This window comes from Alosa pseudoharengus, unplaced genomic scaffold (genome assembly GCF_046254945.1).
Source record: "Alosa pseudoharengus isolate Yale_2024_CS ecotype anadromous, Long Island Sound unplaced genomic scaffold, YU_APseudo_1.1 YU_APseudo_1.1_scf_2, whole genome shotgun sequence".
In the NCBI taxonomy this organism is placed as follows: domain Eukaryota; kingdom Metazoa; phylum Chordata; class Actinopteri; order Clupeiformes; family Clupeidae; genus Alosa; species Alosa pseudoharengus.
The window spans coordinates 57,175,328-57,195,490 of NW_027468663.1; the positions used below are offsets into that span (position 1 = coordinate 57,175,328).

The 20,163-nt window shown below is 41.4% G+C and overlaps 2 protein-coding genes across 3 annotated transcripts in view; both read right to left on the reverse strand.

Moving 5' to 3' along the window:
* Positions 1–1,990, reverse strand: part of LOC143133598 (uncharacterized) — a 50,226-nt gene extending 48,236 nt beyond the window's left edge. The window contains exon 1 of the mRNA XM_076293347.1: positions 1,653–1,990. Within this exon, the coding sequence (XP_076149462.1) occupies positions 1,653–1,674 (22 nt within the window). The 5' untranslated portion in view covers positions 1,675–1,990. The remainder of the gene's footprint in view (positions 1–1,652) is intronic.
* A 4,192-nt stretch (positions 1,991–6,182) lies between these two features.
* Positions 6,183–18,264, reverse strand: fyna (FYN proto-oncogene, Src family tyrosine kinase a). 2 transcript variants are annotated; one of them, XM_076296101.1, is made up of 12 exons: positions 18,206–18,264; positions 15,394–15,650; positions 14,666–14,762; positions 12,428–12,526; positions 11,912–12,015; positions 11,502–11,651; positions 9,827–9,991; positions 8,938–9,117; positions 7,888–7,964; positions 7,291–7,444; positions 6,899–7,030; positions 6,183–6,472 (listed from the first exon to the last, which is right to left on the reverse strand). In XM_076296101.1, the coding sequence occupies exons 2-12, from the start codon at positions 15,638–15,640 to the stop codon at positions 6,264–6,266; spliced, it is 1,614 nt and encodes a 537-aa protein (XP_076152216.1). In that variant the 5' UTR covers positions 15,641–15,650; positions 18,206–18,264; the 3' UTR covers positions 6,183–6,263. The 2 variants fall into 2 exon arrangements, with proteins under 2 accessions (XP_076152216.1, XP_076152217.1); XM_076296102.1 differs by lacking the exon at positions 18,206–18,264 and having other exon boundaries at positions 15,394–15,682.
* Positions 18,265–20,163: the final 1,899 nt, after the last annotated feature.

Here is a 20,163-nt window from a genome sequence, read left to right on the forward strand (position 1 = left end):
CACACATACTGTATACACGCACACATGCACACACGCACACACACGCACACACATACACTCGCACACACATATACACACACACACACAAACACACACGCACGCATACTGTATACACGCACAAACGCAAGCACACGCAAGCACACACACACACACACACTCCAACATACACACACACACACACACAAACACACACACACACACAGAATCCTTTCACTATGTTTTTATTTCTTAAGAATGGATTTTGAATTTTGAGGATAAAATAATTTGATTCCCCCTTAACTGATGAAATGACACCATAAATAGCAAGTTTTAACATCCAAAGAGCGTGACACACCCCTGGGCACTGTTCTATTGCGGGTGTGTAAGTACAACAGTAAGAACACTCTTTAGTACAGTACAGAATAATTAGCAAAGGCGAAGAGTCATCATTATTTTTTAATTATGGGCAAAGGCTAATACACAATTTCAGGAAAACAGCTGATGGAAGTCTGTGACCACATTATGTAAGGGCACATTATAGATTAAGAGCTAAAACTTGACCTTGTTTCAAGGAGAAATTAAACTGATAGAAATAGACTAAATTAAAAATAAGTCTTATAATAGTTCCATATTCCATTGCGCTTTGTACTCAACAGTATCAGTTCCAATGCACAGTCACTATACGCCTGTGCTGTCACTGCATTTCCCATAGGCACACATTAGTATCAGGTGACAACTCCAGTGCTTCCACGACAATCATCCTAGTTGGTTAAAATTATAAACAAATCTCACTCTAAACATCGGTCTGTTGAGCCCAAGCTCTTTAAACAGTTCATTTTCCCTTTTAATTATGTAATTATATGAGACCTTATTGCGTTACACTACAGTGGACCAGAGCTAAAATTGGCTGCCAGTGGAACATTTTATGTCAATACTGCAGAACAGGTGCTGGTAGATCCTCTAGGAACAGACCCATAACGCTCACTGTTCTGGTTCCTCAATGCCACCATATTCACATACAGTGTAAAAATCCTCATCAAGTTCACAGAATTCCATAAATAATAAGTGAACTCAATCCAAGAGCTGAGTAGACAGTTCCCTTGGACATGGCGTTCTATTTACTTCCCATACTGAAAATAAGGTGAACCAATATGCCGGTCCACCTGACAAGCACCGCAATGGACCATTTAATCACTTGAACGTCAGAAGGCACTGTTTACATTGGTTGAAACTTATCACTCCATACTGCCTGTACTACACATTTCTGACATACTCTATCTTTGGCTCAAAGACAGAACCTGGCCAATCAATGATTTATTCTTCAATATTTCTGATAATAAACCTTACGTTTTTAATCACAAAGTGTTCACATTATCAACAAATAATGTAAAGATATGTTACCAATATTATTTGTCCTGTATTTTATACTTTTAGTCTGTTCTAACAACACCAGTTTTATGGAGTGGAATCCGAGCCTCTGTAACTCAGTAGCCCTCAATAACTTTTCAGTTCCTGAAACTTTTTGCAATCAAGCTTTATGAGAACTTGGCAAATCTTTTAAGTGTGAGATTTCATGCTCTTTGACATTGACTCTTAGCCTTCGGTGTTGTCAGGACAAGAAGGCTTCAACACTGCCAAAACTCTTTGGCATTAAACAAATTAGAAAGCTGTACCTTGTGGTTCATCCTTAGCCATGGTGAAATGAAGGTGACTTCAGCTGAAACTCCACAGATCAGGGAGGTGTAGCCAGGTTTCTCTCTGATCTTGTTGTTGTTGTCGTCGTTGTCGTCTTTCTTTTAAATCCTTTTTAAACACCACTTGTCAAATTGTTGTCGCCCGTGCGTGTCCGCCATATAATCCAACAAGGTTGAACTTTTTTTTTTGCTAAATCATTGGCGTGGTGGGGCTTAGAAAATAGGTGGAAGTTTCAGTGTGGCTGGTCTCTTTGCATAGCAGAAGGGAGTCTATGGGGAATGGGATTGACGGAGAGGAGATACAGGGTGAGAGAGACGCTAAGGGGCTCGGGGACAGAGGGGGCAGCAGATATGTGCTAACTCTTTAGCCAATATTATTTGCGCCTCACATGGTAATAGGTCAGAACGCAGGCAGGCAGGCAGGCGGGCAGAAGCAAGTGGACCTCCAAGGTAACCTTATCCCCTCGCTGCTCTGGGTTATTATTAGCTGGTGTTCCCTCTGCCAGCTGCTTGCACCATGGCCTTTTTTGGCAGCAGGGGCGTGATCCCGCCAGGGGACCCCAGCGGACAGCACGAAGGGAAGGGACATCATCAGTCACACGGGGATGAAAGAAGACACACACACACACACACACACAGACACACACACACCTTTCCCTCCGTCATTGGCCTGGGCCCAGTCACACGTAGGACCAGAGTGCCTGTGCAAATGCCACAGGAAACAGCAGAAAACAGCAGTGTGGTCTACACAACTAACAACACTTATTTATGTGATCAGTCACTGTGCTTCAAGTAGTAGAATTTTTGGTAGCAGGAGAAGAAACATTATATTAATGCACAGTTTGCCACATTATTCATGTATACATATCTACAGGGTTACTTCGCCTGTTTCAGATTTCCATCTGCTGCCCCGTGGTTTTCCTCTTCCTCTTCAGGTTTTGTCTAAATTTTTTAACATGGTTGTAGACGTGCATTTATGGTATGCTTTACACCTCATAGAACTGTAAATGAGCCAATCAGTTGCAGTAGATAGGTTTTCATCTGTCATATGGGATCCTGTTACTCCAGCAACTTTAATAAAATCTCTGTGGTCATATAGTCATGTGCGAAGTCCTGTCCCATTCACAGCAGATGACTTCCACTGTATTTATAGAATATTCATAGAAATAAACACTGCGCAAGTATGAACATCACCTCTGTGGAACCAAACGGACTTCCACATGTCAGCATGTGAGACGTTCTGCTCTCTGCTGGGATGTGTGGTAATGACAGTTGTATATACAGTACATGGGCCTAAATTCAAATTGATTCATTGATAGTCTTTCTGTTTTTTTTGTTGATTTTAAATATCTGATTTGAGTCTCTGGTAGTGACTCAAATCATTTCAGTTTTCAAACTTCAGATCAAGAGGTGAGAGCAGGTAGCCATTTTGTGAGGGAATGAATAGTTCTTCTTCTATTCTTCTAATAGGTCCTCTGCCATCTGAGAGAAATACTGTATGCTGTCTTCTAATAGGTCCTCTGCCATCTGAGAGAAATACTGTATGCTGTCTTCTAATAGGTCCTCTGCCATCTGAATTCTGTATGCTGTCTTCTAATAGGTCCTCTGCCATCTGAGAGAAATACTGTATGCTGTCTTCTAATAGGTCCTCTGCCATCTGAGAGAAATACTGTATGCTGTCTTCTAATAGGTCCTCTGCCATCTGAGAGAAATACTGTATGCTGTCTTCTAATAGGTCCTCTGCCATCTGAATTCTGTATGCTGTCTTCTAATAGGTCCTCTGCCATCTGAGAGAAATACTGTATGCTGTCTTCTAATAGGTCCTCTGCCATCTGAGAGAAATACTGTATGCTGTCTTCTAATAGGTCCTCTGCCATCTGAGAGGAATACTGTATGCTGTCTTCTAATAGGTCCTCTGCCATCTGAGAGAAATACTGTATGCTGTCTTCTAATAGGTCCTCTGCCATCTGAGAGAAATACTGTATGCTGTCTTCTAATAGGTCCTCTGCCATCTGAGAGGAATACTGTATGCTGTCTTCTAATAGGTCCTCTGCCATCTGAGAGAAATACTGTATGCTGTCTTCTAATAGGTCCTCTGCCATCTGAGAGGAATACTGTATGCTGTCAGATAGAAATAGGGGGGTATCCTGTAGTACAGTGTGCGAACCAGAGAGGTGAGCCAACCATGTGTGATGCAAACAAACAAACAAATAAACAATGTTAATGTTAAAAGTGAACGTTACTGTAAATCATCCAAAGCCAGCATTGCCCACATACTGACTACCCCACATCATGGGACCAGCAAATAAGAAGCATGAACTTTTATTTTTTACAATATAAGAGCATGGCGATAACGTAGGCAAAATAAACATGTTTAGGAATCAAACATTCTGAAGATGAGTGATTTTAATCTAATCTGATACAAAAATAAACATGAGGTAAAAAAGCAGTATGATTAGAAAACGGATACATTTTTAAGAATCATTGGAGAAATTCAGGCATGACACAACCAAATTGTGTTCCATAAAGTATGGTGTAATTCAGTGATGTTAGCAGAGATGTAGTTCATGGACAGTCACCAGTAGAGGGAGATATACAGTGACATGTTAGCAGAGATGTAGTTCATGGACAGTCACCAGTAGAGGGAGATATACAGTGACATGTTAGCAGAGATGTAGTTCATGGACAGTCACCACTAGAGGGGGCTGGACTCATTGAAGCGGACACTGAATTCTCCAAAGACGGAGAAACTGACAGGATGCAAAGCACAAGAGACAGCGCCTCAGGCAGGGCAGAGGTTTGCATGTCTGTGAGAGGGAGAGAGACTGCTTAGCAACAGTCTTAAATATACATTTGGTCAAATACATTAGAATTTTTAGGAAACCAAACAACATTCTAACTTAAATAAAATTACCTATTTTAAAATTCAACAGTGATCAGTTATGTAAGCATTTAAGAGTTAAGTAAGCATAATTATATCACAGATGTTGTTTATTAGCTTGGCAAAACTGAAATACAGTTGCTCAATTACTGGCCTAAAATTAAATGCCTTCTCTAAAATTCTTTAGTTTGGAGCAATGTTTTCCTACTGCCAATAATGTCACATTTGGAGATGAGAAAAATGTCACAGAAATATGGGCTACCTTAGCTTGGATCATTTACAGGAATTGAACATTTAGGATATTTAACAGAACAATTAGAAAAGTAAATTTTCATTGGTAAGACAATGAGAAATTAAAATATTATTACTGGTAATGTTTGAGATGTTTTAAACACGAGTAACAATTGAGGATGCTGTTATTGTTTTAAAGTGATATTAACAGCTCTGAATTTCATTTTATAGTAGTGGAAACCAGTGGCGGCAGCATAATTCACCATCTGTTTCCCTCAAACGTCTTACTGAGACTTGGCCTTTGTAAATATGCTTTTTCTACATGAAGACTTGGAACTTATGCACTGTCATAATAATTTAATATATAGGACCCTTATTTTAAATATAAGTCTACAGCATTTCAGATGAAGTTCTGAATTGTTATAATTAAATGTTCGAATATGATTTAAAGCTCACTGACACAGACAGAGAGTTATTGGGACATTAAAGGAGAATTACGGCAAATTTTCACACAGATCTCTGTTTCTTAAGGTCATAGAGTGCTGTTGGTATGAAAAATAATCTGCGCTGCCTAGCTCAAGTTGCCAACAGCTAGAGTAACCAGGCAGCTTCAGTGCTACACTCTGGGGGCATCTTCGGAATCACGCTCCCACAGTGTAGCACTGTAGCTGCCTGGCTGCTCTAGCTGTTGGCTGCAGCAACTCGAGCTAGGCAGCACCGATTTCTTTCCTACCGACAGTACTCGGTGACCTTGGTGAGATCTGTGTGAAAATTGCCGGAGGTTTCCTTTAAAGTGTTCCAGTTATAGCCCCATTGTAGAAAAGTGCTCTCTTGTTTTGTCTTACAAAGCACACAAAAATGTATTGATGATGAATGCTACCATATGGTCAGTCTTCACAATAGATTCTCCATTCCATCACACCATTCCATCACACCCGTTAGGCATCCTGATCCATGCTTTTTAATGCTTTACAACAGCGGACTAATCAGGGCGGCGTTGTGTGAGGGGGGGGGGGGGGGGGGTTGCAAAAAACATAAACGAATGTAAACGAGGCAAAAATAAACAGAGGTTCAGTTAACCCACAGGTGATATTTACAGTAAGTACAAGCACGCCATCACGTTTAAGAGATCCTCTTAAAACACTGGGAGAGCCAAGCCACAGAGATTGCATTTTCCCAACAACATAGTTTTGACTCTCCTAATAGCATTGTTTTCACATCATCATGATGGAGGATGGCGTCTCGTAGTTTTGGACTTTGTCATATTCAAGAGCGATGAGGTCGATGAGAAGTATGGAAGAGCCTCTGTCACGTTGGCATCACCACGAGGGTCCGTGTCCCGTCAAATATTCAGTCAAGTTTTAAATAATAACAATAATCATCACCACCATCATCATCATCATCATCATCATCATCATAAGTATAGTAGTAATAGCATTACAAAAGGGAGAGTGCCCCCTGGTGGTGAGAGCGCGTGTTTAGAGATTGTCTCCAGGTTGGTACTGGGGCTCGGTGGCAGTGAAGTAATCCTCGAGGAAGGCCTGCAGGTACTCAAAGGTGGGCCGCTCCTCGGGGTCTCTTCGCCAGCACTGGACCATCAGCTCGTGGAGAGAGAGCGGGCAGTCCTGGGGGCAGGGCATCCGGTAGCCTCGCTCAACCTGCTCCAGCACCTCACGGTTGTTCATGCCTGGTGGACACACACACACGCACACACACACACACACACACACACACACACACCATAGAGGCAATGTTCTGAGTATTCTAGCTAAACAAACATATTCATAGACAATCACAAATTGACATTCATAGACAATCACACAATTGTCTCATATACATACATACATACATACACATATAATTATAAATGATTAATATAACATACTAATATTATTTAATTAATAATTAATCACATTATTATTTGGTGAAAAAAAATCCAATTTTGTGGACATAAGGTAGGCCTTGCTCACATAGACATTGCTGAGACTTGAATACAACATGCATATACTGTATAGTTAGTACATCTACACTCACAAACATGGACACAAGGACTGACACAATTTAAACTGTGTATGAGCTCCAGTAAACTGGATAGCAAGCACATCTAGTTCACCTGGGTACGGCACTCTTCCCTTGGTCACAAGCTCAGTGAGCAGTATCCCAAAGGACCAGACGTCAGATTTAATGGTGAACCTTCCATAGAGCGCAGCCTCGGGGGCTGTCCACTTGATGGGGAACTTGGCTCCTGAAAGAGAACCAAGAGGACACGTGCAGCTTACCGTATGTGCTACTTAGGGCCATTAAGACATATTTGTATCACTTTTCTAATATTCCCTATGTGGAAAGACATTGAAGTTTCCAGATAGATCCTGTTCCAAGTGTTAATTGCATGTCAGCTTCAGAGTGAAGGAACATGTCAGCATGTCCTTATCCGGGGGCTGTTGTGAATAGGTTTCTTTTTGATTTTCTTCTCTTTTCCTGTGTAGGATTGAGAAGTGGACTTACCTTGCCGGGCTGTGTATTCATTGTCCTCAATCAGCCTAGCAAGCCCAAAGTCAGCAATCTTGCACACCAGGCTGTCACCAACCAGGATATTTGCAGAGCGGAGATCTCTATGGATGTAGTTCATCCTCTCAATGTAAGCCATCCCCGATGCCACCTACAGATAGAGAGTTACATACTTCAGACCACGAATGCATCAGCACACCACAGAAAGGTTAAAGCTGTAAGGTCAAGCATAGGGCTGCTTTCCTAACCATCGTATAAGCCCAGACTAAATCCAGACTAAAAGAGAACTTCGATGGAGATCTCAACTGAAACTGGTGTAGGACGGGCCCAAAAGGCCTTGTGGTTTTGAGCTTCTACTGAGTGTAAGCCATCGCCACATCCTGCCTTTGAACAGTAAACTGAACGGAGTTGAAAAATTAGCACACTACTCAGTACCGTTGGGAAGTAGGTGACAAGGCACAAACTACATTTCAAGGTTAACATTTAATTACATTAGCTTGCATAAATAAGCAAATATACATGAGCATTTTATGTGTCAACACAACAGCAAAGTGCATTCTATTCCCAAACATTATTCAGATTGATTGACCTTACCTGAGCTGCCATGTCCACTAAGTTTGGTAGTTTAAGTCCTCGTCCTTCGCCATCCTTCAAGAAATCGAGTAAACTGCCTGAAAATCCAAAACAAGCTGTCAGTCAAAGCAGCACACAAAACGTCAGACAAAATGTGGACCGAAGTGATTTGGTCATTTTTACTGGCATTAGTGATGAGGCTATATGAAGTGGAAAATCAGATGTAGCTCAGGACACATTTGGCAGACTGGAGCCTGGCTAATGAACAATCTATTTACTTAATAAATAAAATGCGATGAGATGATTGATATATCTTTGTTTCAGCATTAAAATAGTCCCAATTGATAGGCTGTACTTGATTAGAGAATAAGTAAGGCATACTGTAATGTATGGAATGCCGGTCATTTTTGCCAGCGGAGGGATCTTGCTTTGCCCAGAAGGGACTTATTTTCCCGATAATGACTGCTGTTCCATACATTATCCCACTTTATATACGGCTACTTGCTAAATGAAAAAATAAACTCCACATGATGCGTCACTTTACATTTATTTGTTAGCGTTTTGTCATCGAAAACAAATAGTTCGCAACACACGCTGAACTTCAAACAAACATTCTTTAGAACACAGCTGATCAACCGTCTGCTTTCACTTTTGAATGAATTTCAATTGCAAGAAGTGACCGGACTACTTGAGTTAAATTACAGACGTAAATCAGAGGCACAAGACCTGTTGCCATTGTCAGCGGTAATTACATGAATATATTTTACCATAGAATGTTGGGAAATCCCATTCAAGTCAATGTAGCGTTCTACTAGCATTGTGTAAGGGATAATGTATAGAACGCCGGTCATTATTGGGAAATTAAGTCCCGACAGGGCGAACCGGACCCCGACGCGCCAGCGGAGGTCCTTAGACAAAAATAATGACTGGTAGAACTTTGGGAAATCCCATTCAAGTCAATGGAGCGTTCTACTAGCATTGTAAAGAGCCGTATAATAAGAGCCGTATAATAAAACTAAATACTGCTATCGTCCATACTTTATTCACATGATCTGAGTGAACATTACTGACCTTTATTCATGAACTCGGTAACGATGTAGATGGGCTCCTCGGACACTACAGCGTAGAGCTGTACCAGCTTGTCATGTCTCAGCTTCTTCATGATCTGCGCTTCCTCCAGGAAGGACTCGGGGGACATGGTCCCCGGCTTCAGAGTCTTCACCGCCACCTGGGTCGTGCCATTCCATGTACCTGTCAGGAACACGACAGGCAGACAGATGTTTAGAAACCGTGGCACAGCAGCAGTAACATTTAGAAGGCACGCCTGAAATGGTTCCATTAACAGGAACTATTGTCTGACCTGGACTTTTAAAAAGCAACTGAAATAAAAAAGAATATCTAAATTATGGCGCAGCTGAAATGAAAAAGAATATCTAAATGATGGTGCAGCTGGCTCTGGGGCCACTGCACCGTACGCTGGTGACCGGGGTTCCTGGGTTCTATTCCCGCCCCGTGGTCCTTTCCGGATCCCACCCCAAATCTCTCTCTCACTCACTTCCTGTCACTCTCCACTATCCTGTCGCATTAAAGGCATTACAGCCCAAAAAGATATACTTTAAAAAAAAAAAACATCTCCCAGACACTCGGTGACACACCAGGTTTATACTAGAAGCTACCGGTCTTAATCTTTTACGCTTTCATTATGTAAAGCTCCCTGTGGCCAAATCTCCAGGCTTCACTAAGACGAACAGATAAACTGAACTCAGAGCAGAGCAGAGAAAAATCACAGTTACAGAGAAAATGTCAGTGTAGTATATAGCAGCAGAGTTTCCGTGGATTAATACGGCACTCATTGTACTACACTGCATCAACGTGTGATTTCTAAAGCAGGCCGTGAACATGTACGCAATGACTGTGTTTAGATGTGGCATATGGCCTGCAGTGTGGTGGGAGAGCGTACCCATCCAGACCTCCCCGAACTGGCCGTTTCCCAGCCGCTTGATCAGCTGGAGGGATTCCCGTGGGATCTCCCACACGTCTTTGGTCTTGACGGACAGGTCAGCGAGCCGAGGCATGCCCTTGTGGCAGGGCACGATCAGACGGCAGCACAGCCCGGCGGCCCTGGCTGTAACGAGACACAGCGGGTAACGATAAGGACATGAGGCAGTCAGGGACACACACCAGAATATGAGAGATAAGGACATAAGACAGATATGGACACAGACTAGAATATGAGGATAAGGACCACAATAAGGACACAAGACAGTCTGGGACACAGACCAGAATATGAGACATACGATGACCCACCAGAATAATAAACACAAGCACAGATTGGCATATGAGAGTACACACACATGACAATAATGAGGACATTAGATGTATGCATGGACACTTACTTTGTGTTCTGGTAGCGTCAAATCAGCTATAGCCTCTCTGTACACTTTCAAAGTTTACAATACTTCATTTTGTCTGTAGGGACCCTATCCACACTACCACCGAAGTGTAGGCTATTTTGAACCTTGTCAGTGGTTTGAAAATAGCGATTTATTTTGACGTGGCTCCATGCCCACTGCTACAGGCTATAAACCATTTTGTTGCTAATGCAAATTACAGTCTAGCTCAAAACTCCTCCAGTTAACGTAATTTTGCTCCCAAACGAAAGTTTGAACTCGTTGTCATCCATACCCCAGGTTGTTTTAACTTCGGATCATTCCTTTAACATAAATGTGATGTGTCTTTTGGTGCATCTCTTTTCTCATGTGTGTCCTTGATTCCTCTATCGCTTTCTTTCTTCATTTTCTTCATAGAAGGGCTAGGACATACTGTAGGCTAACAAAGGAGGAAGGAAAGAGGGAAGGAAGGACTGGAGGTCTATTCAGCCCTTGTCACAATCGCATAACTTTTCTAACAGTATAATTTTCAGTAATATTTTTTATTGTCCTGGGATGCCAATAGTGGAGATTATGTGATGTCTGCTGACACCCACTTATGGATAAGTAATATGAGCTTAGAGCTAAGAGTGAAATGGAAGAGGTGGGAGGCGTTGCAACTCCAGAGCATGATGTAGTGGGGAGGTAAGGAGGGTTGCATCTACAAACGGAAGTGGGGTGAGTGATGGCTGTCAATCAACCCTATGGGCTCCTCCTGAACTTTGTTTAAAAATCATCATTTACATACGGTGTTTGCTATTATCCAGTGACATCAATCTGCTGAAGGTCTTGGAACATATCCCCCACAGATACCGGGGCTTCCATATGGGGGCATCACTGTACATGGCAAAGCCTACCAGGTCTGTAATAACTGCTATGCAATTGCTTGTGTTACATCAATCTCATTTGCAATACACTATAACATAATTAAGCTGTCACACCCTTTCCAGAAGTAGACTTACTGGACCAATGTGTGTGAATGACATCATTTAGAATCATTTCCCCAGGCGAGGATTATGCCTAGTCCTAGACTAAAAGCTCTTTCTCAGTGGAGACCTTCACTGAATTATACGGCAAGGTTACATCCGTGTCTGGGGAAGCTGGACATTAGTGTATGATCTTACTAGAGTCCTAGACTAAAAGCTCTCTACAGCTAGGTTTCATCTGTGTCTGGGGAAACTGGACATTAATGTACGACGATCTTACTGGAGTAGTGATGCACAAGCTGTTGAAGAGTCTCAAACTGAGCCCGTGTGGTGATGTAATATCCTCCGTTGTCCAGTTTGCGTATTTTGTAGTGTTTCACGTGACCCCCCTTTACGTCGTCCCAGTCCTGGATGGATAATGAGTAGGCTCCTGGACGAACAACCACCACATGGTTATCACCAGATAACACCACATCACACCTCATGCACGCCTTCAATTGATCTTATCTGCTTCCTACAGCAATTGATAAAACCAAGCACATCATAGATTGTATCATCACATCAACCCACAAAGATTTAATATCACAGAATGTCTTATCAAGATTTTCATTTTATACACTATATTAGAGTACAAAATGACTTGGTGAATGCGGTTCATTTTGGATGTGAGAAATAACTTGTCACAAGTACCTTTGGTGGTTTCGCTCTCTCTTATTAGAAACGTGCCTCTGGGGTTGCCACTGGAGAGGAGCTGTCTCTCCGCATCCTTGCGGCCTAATTTACCAAAGTACCAGCTAAAAGGGGCGACAGGCGAAACACAGTCAGGCAGAAATAGACAGCAGGATTACGGAATCAAGCTTACTTTGCACACAGTTTGGAGTTTAGGATTAGGGAGTCAAGCTTACTTGGCACACAGCCTCGAGTGCAAATTTGAGTTTGTGCAAATATGCGTAGAGGTGATGACGAGAGCACACATATACATTTCCAATCTCAATGTTGCTTAAATTATACAGTGCTAATGACTCTTCTAAAAATATCAACGTTCAAAAAGGAGATAGCAGCTGAAGCCAGCAGGGCTCCAACCTCTGGTCATTGGCCCCCTGCCAACTTACTGTACCAACATATACACTGTGCTTTACAGTAGTTCTGTTTGCAGTTACTGATTAATAGGTGTAAGGGTGGAGTGAGAAAAGTTGCCGAACGTACTCCTCTGCCTGAATAGAGTCGACTGGAGCCACGTAGTTGCTGGGAATGTAGCCTGTTCCGCCGGTGTTAAGGGACCGAGCATCCCACCAGTCACCTTCACTGCACAGAGACATCATGTTCACAAATGTATCATTATATCATTCAACATCATGCTAATATCATACGGTGTGGTGGTCAGACCTCAACATATTGCACATCTTCACAACAACAACAGCAACAACAACATGTTACATTTATATAGCGCTTTTCAACTACAACAACAACAACACGTTACATTTATATAGCGCTTTTCAACTACAACAACAACAACACGTTACATTTATAAAGCGCTTTTCAACTACAACAACAACAACACGTTACATTTATATAGCGCTTTTCAACAACAACAACAACAACATGTTACATTTATATAGCGCTTTTCAACTACAACAACAACAACAACAACATGTTACATTTATATAGCGCTTTTCAACAACAACAACAACAACAACACGTTACATTTATATAGCGCTTTTCAACTTCAACAACAACAACACGTTACATTTATATAGCGCTTTTCAACTACAACAACAACAACAACACGTTACATTTATATAGCGCTTTTCAACTACAACAACAACAACAACAACACGTTACATTTATATAGCGCTTTTCAACTACAACAACAACAACAACAACACGTTACATTTATATAGCGCTTTTCAACTACAACAACAATAACATGTTACATTTATATAGCGCTTTTCAACTACAACAACAATAACATGTTACATTTATATAGCGCTTTTCAACTACAACAACAACAACAACAACACGTTAGATTTATATAGCGCTTTTCAACAACAACAACAACAACAACACGTTACATTTATATAGCGCTTTTCAACTTCAACAACAACAACAACACGTTACATTTATATAGCGCTTTTCAACTACAACAACAACAACAACAGGTTACATTTATAAAGCGCTTTTCAACAACAACAACAACAACATGTTACATTTATAAAGCGCTTTTCAACAACAACAACAACAACAGGTTACATTTATAAAGCGCTTTTCAACTACAACAACAACAACAGGTTACATTTATAAAGCGCTTTTCTCGACTCTCAAAGCGCTTCACATGGAAAGGGGGACCTCACTAACCACCACTAATGTGTAGCACCCACCTGGCATACCTTACACTGATATTGTTACTTTTCTGTAGTTTATTTTTATTTTGTTTTTTTTTGTGACAGTTACATCTAATTTTATTTGGTTGGTTTGGAAACATACATTCATGCCTGTAATGGCACTAAAGAAAAGTATTTTCTAACTCTGAGATTTCTGACGCCGAGAGAAGCAAACAGGTTGGCAAGAAGCAGTTAACGATCAGCAACAATAAAAGGCAAGACAGTTTTTGCACTTTGCATCATTTTTATCGTGTCTTTTACAGGCACCAATAAATGCTGTGACAAAAAAGGAGCTGTTCTAGCACTGATGTTATGCTCCCATAGAAACTTCATTGCTGTAATGTTTCAACTGCTCAAGCCTTCATCAGGCAAACCCAACTGGATAGGAAATCCATGTTCCCTATGCCCAAAGCTCATTTGGTTAATGGGCACAGGCTGGTAAACTGCAGACAGCAATAGTTCTCTACACAGTGGTGCTTTAGAAACAATTTTAAAGCAGTTTTTTTGTTTGTGGTAGTAACAGATGAAGTAGTATTTTAGAATGTCATAGTCATGTCAAGCACTGCTATTTCAAGAGATTTAAGTATAAAGATGTGCAATACATTGGAACCATTCCGCAATTCTTTGTTTCTACTGTAAATGACAAACATCCCAGACAGTGTGGCTACAGAATCAATATACTGTATACTACTCATAGAAATGTGGACTTTGTCAGTATACTTTGTCAGTATACTGTATACTACTCATAGAAATGTGGACTTTGTCAGTATACTGTATACTACTCATAGAAATGTGGACTTTGTCAGACCTCCGCCTTCCTTCCTTTTTCATGAATACAGATTTCTGCACAGACAGTTGTGGTGCAACACTTTCAAACATATACAACAAGCTACAGCATGGTCCTTGGACAGTCAAAACATGATATGGGAGAGTAAAACATTGTTGGTTTGAGCCCTGTGCCTGTTCAATGCTCAAATGTACATCTCCTCACATACTGTGCTATATGTGTGTGTAGCATTGTAGAGTAGACTTCTGAGGCATTTCAGAAACTTTTAAGACTTACGTGCTGTTGAGTATCTGAAACTTCTCCCCCTTCCTAAAGCTGAGGTCCTCCTCTGTTCTTGCCTCATAGTCGTAAAGTGCTACAAACAGGGTGACTCCTATTTGGACAGAAATGCTATCAGCGTGACAAAGATGTTGATGTTGAAGGATTTAACACTGCTGAGAAACTACACATGTACGATTGTAACAGGAAAAAATCACAAGGACTTATACTTAATAGCCTGGGTGAACCCAGACAAACCTTTTAGCAAATTTGAATTTGCTCTGCAGGTTGGTCTGGAAAGGAGCCTGTTGACATCCGTTTCCGAATCACCAAAATCTTTGGAACTGGGTAAACATCTAAAATCTTCGTTTACAAGAAAGATGTGTTTGCTGCACTTCTGAAATGATTTGGTAAGAGTTTAATGCACCAATTTAAGTTTAATTTCATTGCTGGTTGTGCCACTGGAAGTCATAAAACAGGATGTTCGGATACGGACCTCAATAGGATCCTTTCCAGACGGTCCTGACCGGACGGAAATTCAAATTTGCTACCAGGTTCCTCTGGGTTCACCCAGGTTACAGGCTTAATGCTCTATGAAAACACTTGGACAGTGTTCGTTGTTTCAAGTGGTACAATGCTGAAAGCAGAATGAAATCTTTAGAGAAGACCATGTCTGTCATCAGTGAGTTTTCCCTTAGCTATAAGCAACACAGGAAGTTTTTCTGACCGTGATGACCCGTTTTTACCTGTCCCTCCGCGAGAGCGCAGGGTTCCAGAGTGGGAGGAGGAGTTGACCCCCCCAAACACCGCCACCCCCTGACTGACGGGCTGGTGGAAGTTGTTGTAGTTGGGGATGGCGGCGACGGCGAAGCTGGGGTAGTGCTGGGGGGTGGGGTCAGAGCCATAACGGTAGCCCGAGTGTTGCGTGATGCTGTTCTCTCGCTCGTCCGTCAGTTTGGTGGCCTCTTTGTCCTTACATTGTACACAGCCCATTATTTTGCGTCTGAGTGGGAGAGGAAAGAGAATCCACTTTAGGTCTGACAACGTTAGATGATGACAAATTACAGTAGTTTTCGAGAATTCAATTCTCACTTTCGTGTGTCAACAACACTCATAAATCATGTTTTGTTTTCAACAATTTGATAAAAAAAAGAAAATAATTTTGTCTTATCAAATTCAATTCTCACTTTCATGTGTCAACAACTCTCATAAATCATGTTTTGTTTTTAACAATTTGATAAAAAAAGAAAATAATTTTGTCTTATCAAATTCAATTCTCACTCTTGTGTGTCAACAACTCTCATAAATCATGCTTTGTTTTCAACAATTTGATTAAAAAAAAAAAGAAAATAATTGTGTCTTAACAAGAGGATATGTACTGTACTGTATGTCTATTAATATTTCAATTCACTGATGCTCTGAACAGATGCATTTCCATTGAATGTACAATAACGAACACAGAAATGGCTTTACCTCTGTTTAATACTTGTGACAGTGACAACATAATTGTCCTTACCAACCCAGGAATGTACGAGGTCACTGCACTGAGTGATTGGGCACCTTGCTCCTGTTTAGTTCCCAAATTTAACTAGCTGAATGGGTGTCATTAACGGAGACCCCATTATGTCAGCACAACTCAATCAACCAGTCTGCCACGGCATTCAGCTAATGGTCAGAAATAGCCAAGCAGTATTTATCATTAATAAATAATATGAAATAAATCATCATCATATCATCCACATTATTCAAATGTCATAATTGGTGATAGTAAAGTAAAGGAAATACATAAATAAACATGTAGCACTTTGAGGAAACAGTTATAACAAAAGATGTATATGTTATATTAAACAAAATGAATAATTAACTTCATTATTCCTTTTGTATGTTAATATAACATAAATATTTTCACATTTTAATAAAACAAATCTTTTCACACTCTGGATCCATGGCTTCACACATTAGCCATGGATCCAGAGTGCTCATTAAAAATACATTAGTTGTACTTACTATGACTGTCTGTCATCACAGATTGTTTACTTTCTATCATCCCTAGATTGTATTCCATTTCAGATATAGCCTAGATTAGGGCAGTAAGCAGTGTGACTCGGAGAGAGCAGATGTACAGTATGTCAGATGAATGTCTACTCTGTGGTGTATCTCTAGCACCATTCCACTGCCATCCCACTGCAGCCTACATCAGCAGACCACATCATTGCATTAACATCAGTTTCCACATCAACTTGTCAGGGAGTTCAAACACCCAATAGGCCTAAGCCATACAGATGGTGCAGAAGGTCCTTTCATGTCACAGTAAATACTGCTATGTAGTTAAATAAAGGTCTAGAAGGATATTTTATGGATTTGGGCAATGCATGATAGGCTATGGCACAATAAAACTGCTAACAGATGAGTTAAAATCGGAGACTGTTTATAGCATTCAGCATTTTTTACAATCTTGAATGAACCTCAGTTCATTTTTTAGACTATATCACGTGATAATGTCCATTGCATGCTTAAGCCAAAAGGATTTGTAAACATTGGTAAACAACATCATGAACTCTGTTGGGGATCTGGACCGGTTCTGCACAGGGTCGGTTCGGGCATGGATGTACCCATAAAGGCATAAAGCGAGTAAGCTATAAACCAAGCGAACTGCTATAGGAAACGTGCACTAAAAGAAAACACTATGGCCAACAGTGTCTGGTACCGCCTGCTCCCTTAGAGACGTGGGTGTCACATCCCCTTGTGGCACTCATGGTTCACACATTGATGTTGTAATGTTGTTTACTGGTTTATCATGCAGCAGGCCTACATTCTGTTTACCCGACATCCTGACAGTGCTTACTGAAGCATCTGACTTGATAGAATGCTATCAGGATACGCCAGTGTGCAGCGTAGGCTATAGGTTTAATTTGAGGCCGTCTGTTATCATAAACGTATTCTACATGACGATGGCACCATGGGTCACGATGCTCACGGAAATATAGAATGAATATGCTCTCTTGATGTAGATATTTACAAAAACAACATATCTAAACGAGTTCTAAACGACAAGCCTACGGTATCCCATTGATCTGCCCTGCAACAGTTCATCCGACTGCCACAGCAACCCTACTGCAACGAGTAGAATGATCTTCTCTACAACGCTACTCATTGACATAAGCCTCAACTGAACCGGAGAAAACATGCTGACCACTCCCGTAAAAGTTGGCCTTTGGGCTAGTTGATTTAAGGGGCGATATAGGTTTTCCATCCAAGCCCTCTGCTCTGCGCATCAGCCGCTGCAGTAAGAGGACGCCGATTTCGCTCCGGTACAGAATGAGGAGCATGCACAATCACGTCATTTATGGATAACCACTTCCTTTTGAGTGACTGCGATCGGCACAATATGTTTTTATTAGAAGACGCCTAACGTCAGAAACAACAGTAAACTCAGTACAATACGAGGTAGGCTATTATCCGCATCGCCCCCATGAATTAACTTGAAATCTGTAGAAGGGGGACAAGGCGAATGCACCCACTATGCAGAAATGCAGGAGAAATAAAGCATGTGCTTACCATGAAATAAGCCGTTTAAAACATTATGCGCTCTTCTGCTGATGCAAAGTACATCGACGCAATGCTACTTGTATATTTTATAACATAAAAAATGAAAATAACATAACCTAACCTAATGCTTGTGACCGCGGAGCATCAGATGATGGCGGTGTTGAAGCGGATTCATGGAAAGGTGTGATTGACAGCAACAAACACCAATCGGGAATCACCATACGCTTGCGTTCAAGTGGAGACAGCACCTCGCCTATACTATTCACATCTGTTTGTGAGACAAATACCTGGCTGCAGGCCTAGATTACATCTATCTATTTTGATAACGAGATATCTGTATAAATAATGATATGATAAGATTAAAAAAAATCGTTTTTTTTCTTTTAAAGAAAGACTAATGCCTTTTTAGCCTATATGTTTGTAAATTCTGATTTGTGTCTGAACCTAGGCTACAGAAAATAAAGTAGGCTTAACACAGATAACATGTTTTCACATTTTAATTTTCATTTGGCTATGCTGGCTGTTGTCGAAGAGGTTGCCTATGTAGGCTACATTTTCTTTAGTCCATAAGTCATATTCTCGCTGTTAAGTCTGCTTAAAAGACTTATGGTAGCCTAGAACCTTTTTTCGCGCACAAACTCACTTAGGCTACACTAATTTGCACAATATGGAGAACATGTTAACGGAAACTCATGTTTTATGTGACCATTGCAGGTGAAGTAGGCTATATGCTGGACGGTTTGCAGTATTGCTGCTGTCTGCTGCTGATAGCTTGGTGCTTCCTCTCTGAAGTAGTTACCATGGTGATGGTTGAACCCCACGGTGAGAGTGCACTTCTGAAGTCTTCAGGATGACAACTGATCTGTGGGATGAAGGTGAACAGTTGGTTTAGACTAAAATTACTGTACATTTGTAAGAATATTGTTGTTTATTTCTACCATTACCTACCCATTAGACCAACCAGCTGCAGCTGAACACCACCAAAAGCAAGGAAATGGTGGTTGATTTCAGACGTACTACCCCACCCCTGCTGCCTGTCTCAATTGAGGGGGAGACAGTGGAAACAGTCTGCACTTACAAGTACCTGGGGGTACATCTGGACAATAAACTTGACTGGTCTGCTAACTCACAAGCACTCTGCAAGAAGGGTCAGAGCAGGCTTTACTTTCTGAGGAAGCTGAGATCCTTCAATGTATGCAACAGACTCCTGCAGATGTTCTACCAGTCTGTCATGGCCAGTGTGCTTTCCTATGCTGTGGCATGCTGGGGAGGCAGCATCAGGAAGAGAGATGCTGGACGCCTTGACAGGCTGGTGAGGAAAGCTGGGTCTGTTGTTGGCACAGAACTGGAGACTCACTACCACTGCTGAGAAGAGGACACTGAGCAGACTTGACTCTATAATGGACAATTACAATCATCCCCTGCACCCAGTCTTTGACAACCAGAGAAGCGTATTCAGCTACAGATTCCGTGCCATCCCATGCAAGACAGACAGGCTAAGGAGGTCCTTTGTCCCCTGGGCCATCCAGTTGTTCAACACCACACAGAAGGACACCCAGAAAGAGATCATCATAGGTGACTGGACTGCATAATCAACCTTCCCACACCTGCACGCTCATCTGCACTTTTTTCCCTGCTGCTGATACACCAACTCCACCCCCACTGTGTGTGTGTGTGTGCGTGTGTGTGTGGGAGTGTGTGTGTTTCCCCCACGATTTCTTCCTGGACTATGCATAGTGACACTTTGAACACTTTTTCCAGACTCTTTTTAGCTTTTTAGCTTTGCTATGTACCACTCAGCTGTGGCACATGTGATGAACCACTTTTTTCTTCTCATCACAACCACAGCTGTGTGTGTGTGTGTGCTGTGTGTGTGTGTGTGTGTGTGTGTGTGGGTGTGTGAGAGATCTAACTTTGGCTAGATGTATGTAAGTGTGTGCTGTATGGTGAATATATGTGCAATGATG

Coding starts and splice junctions, on each gene's coding strand:
- fyna (XM_076296101.1), bottom strand. CDS start 15,640: ATGGGCTGTGTACAATGTAAGGACAAAGAGGCCACCAAACTGACGGAC. Junction 12,527..14,665: donor TTTCAGATACTCAACAGCAC/GTAAGTCTTAAA, acceptor GTCTCTGTGCAG/TGAAGGTGACTGGTGGGATG. Junction 7,965..8,937: donor TACCGAGTTCATGAATAAAG/GTCAGTAATGTT, acceptor TTGGATTTTCAG/GCAGTTTACTCGATTTCTTG.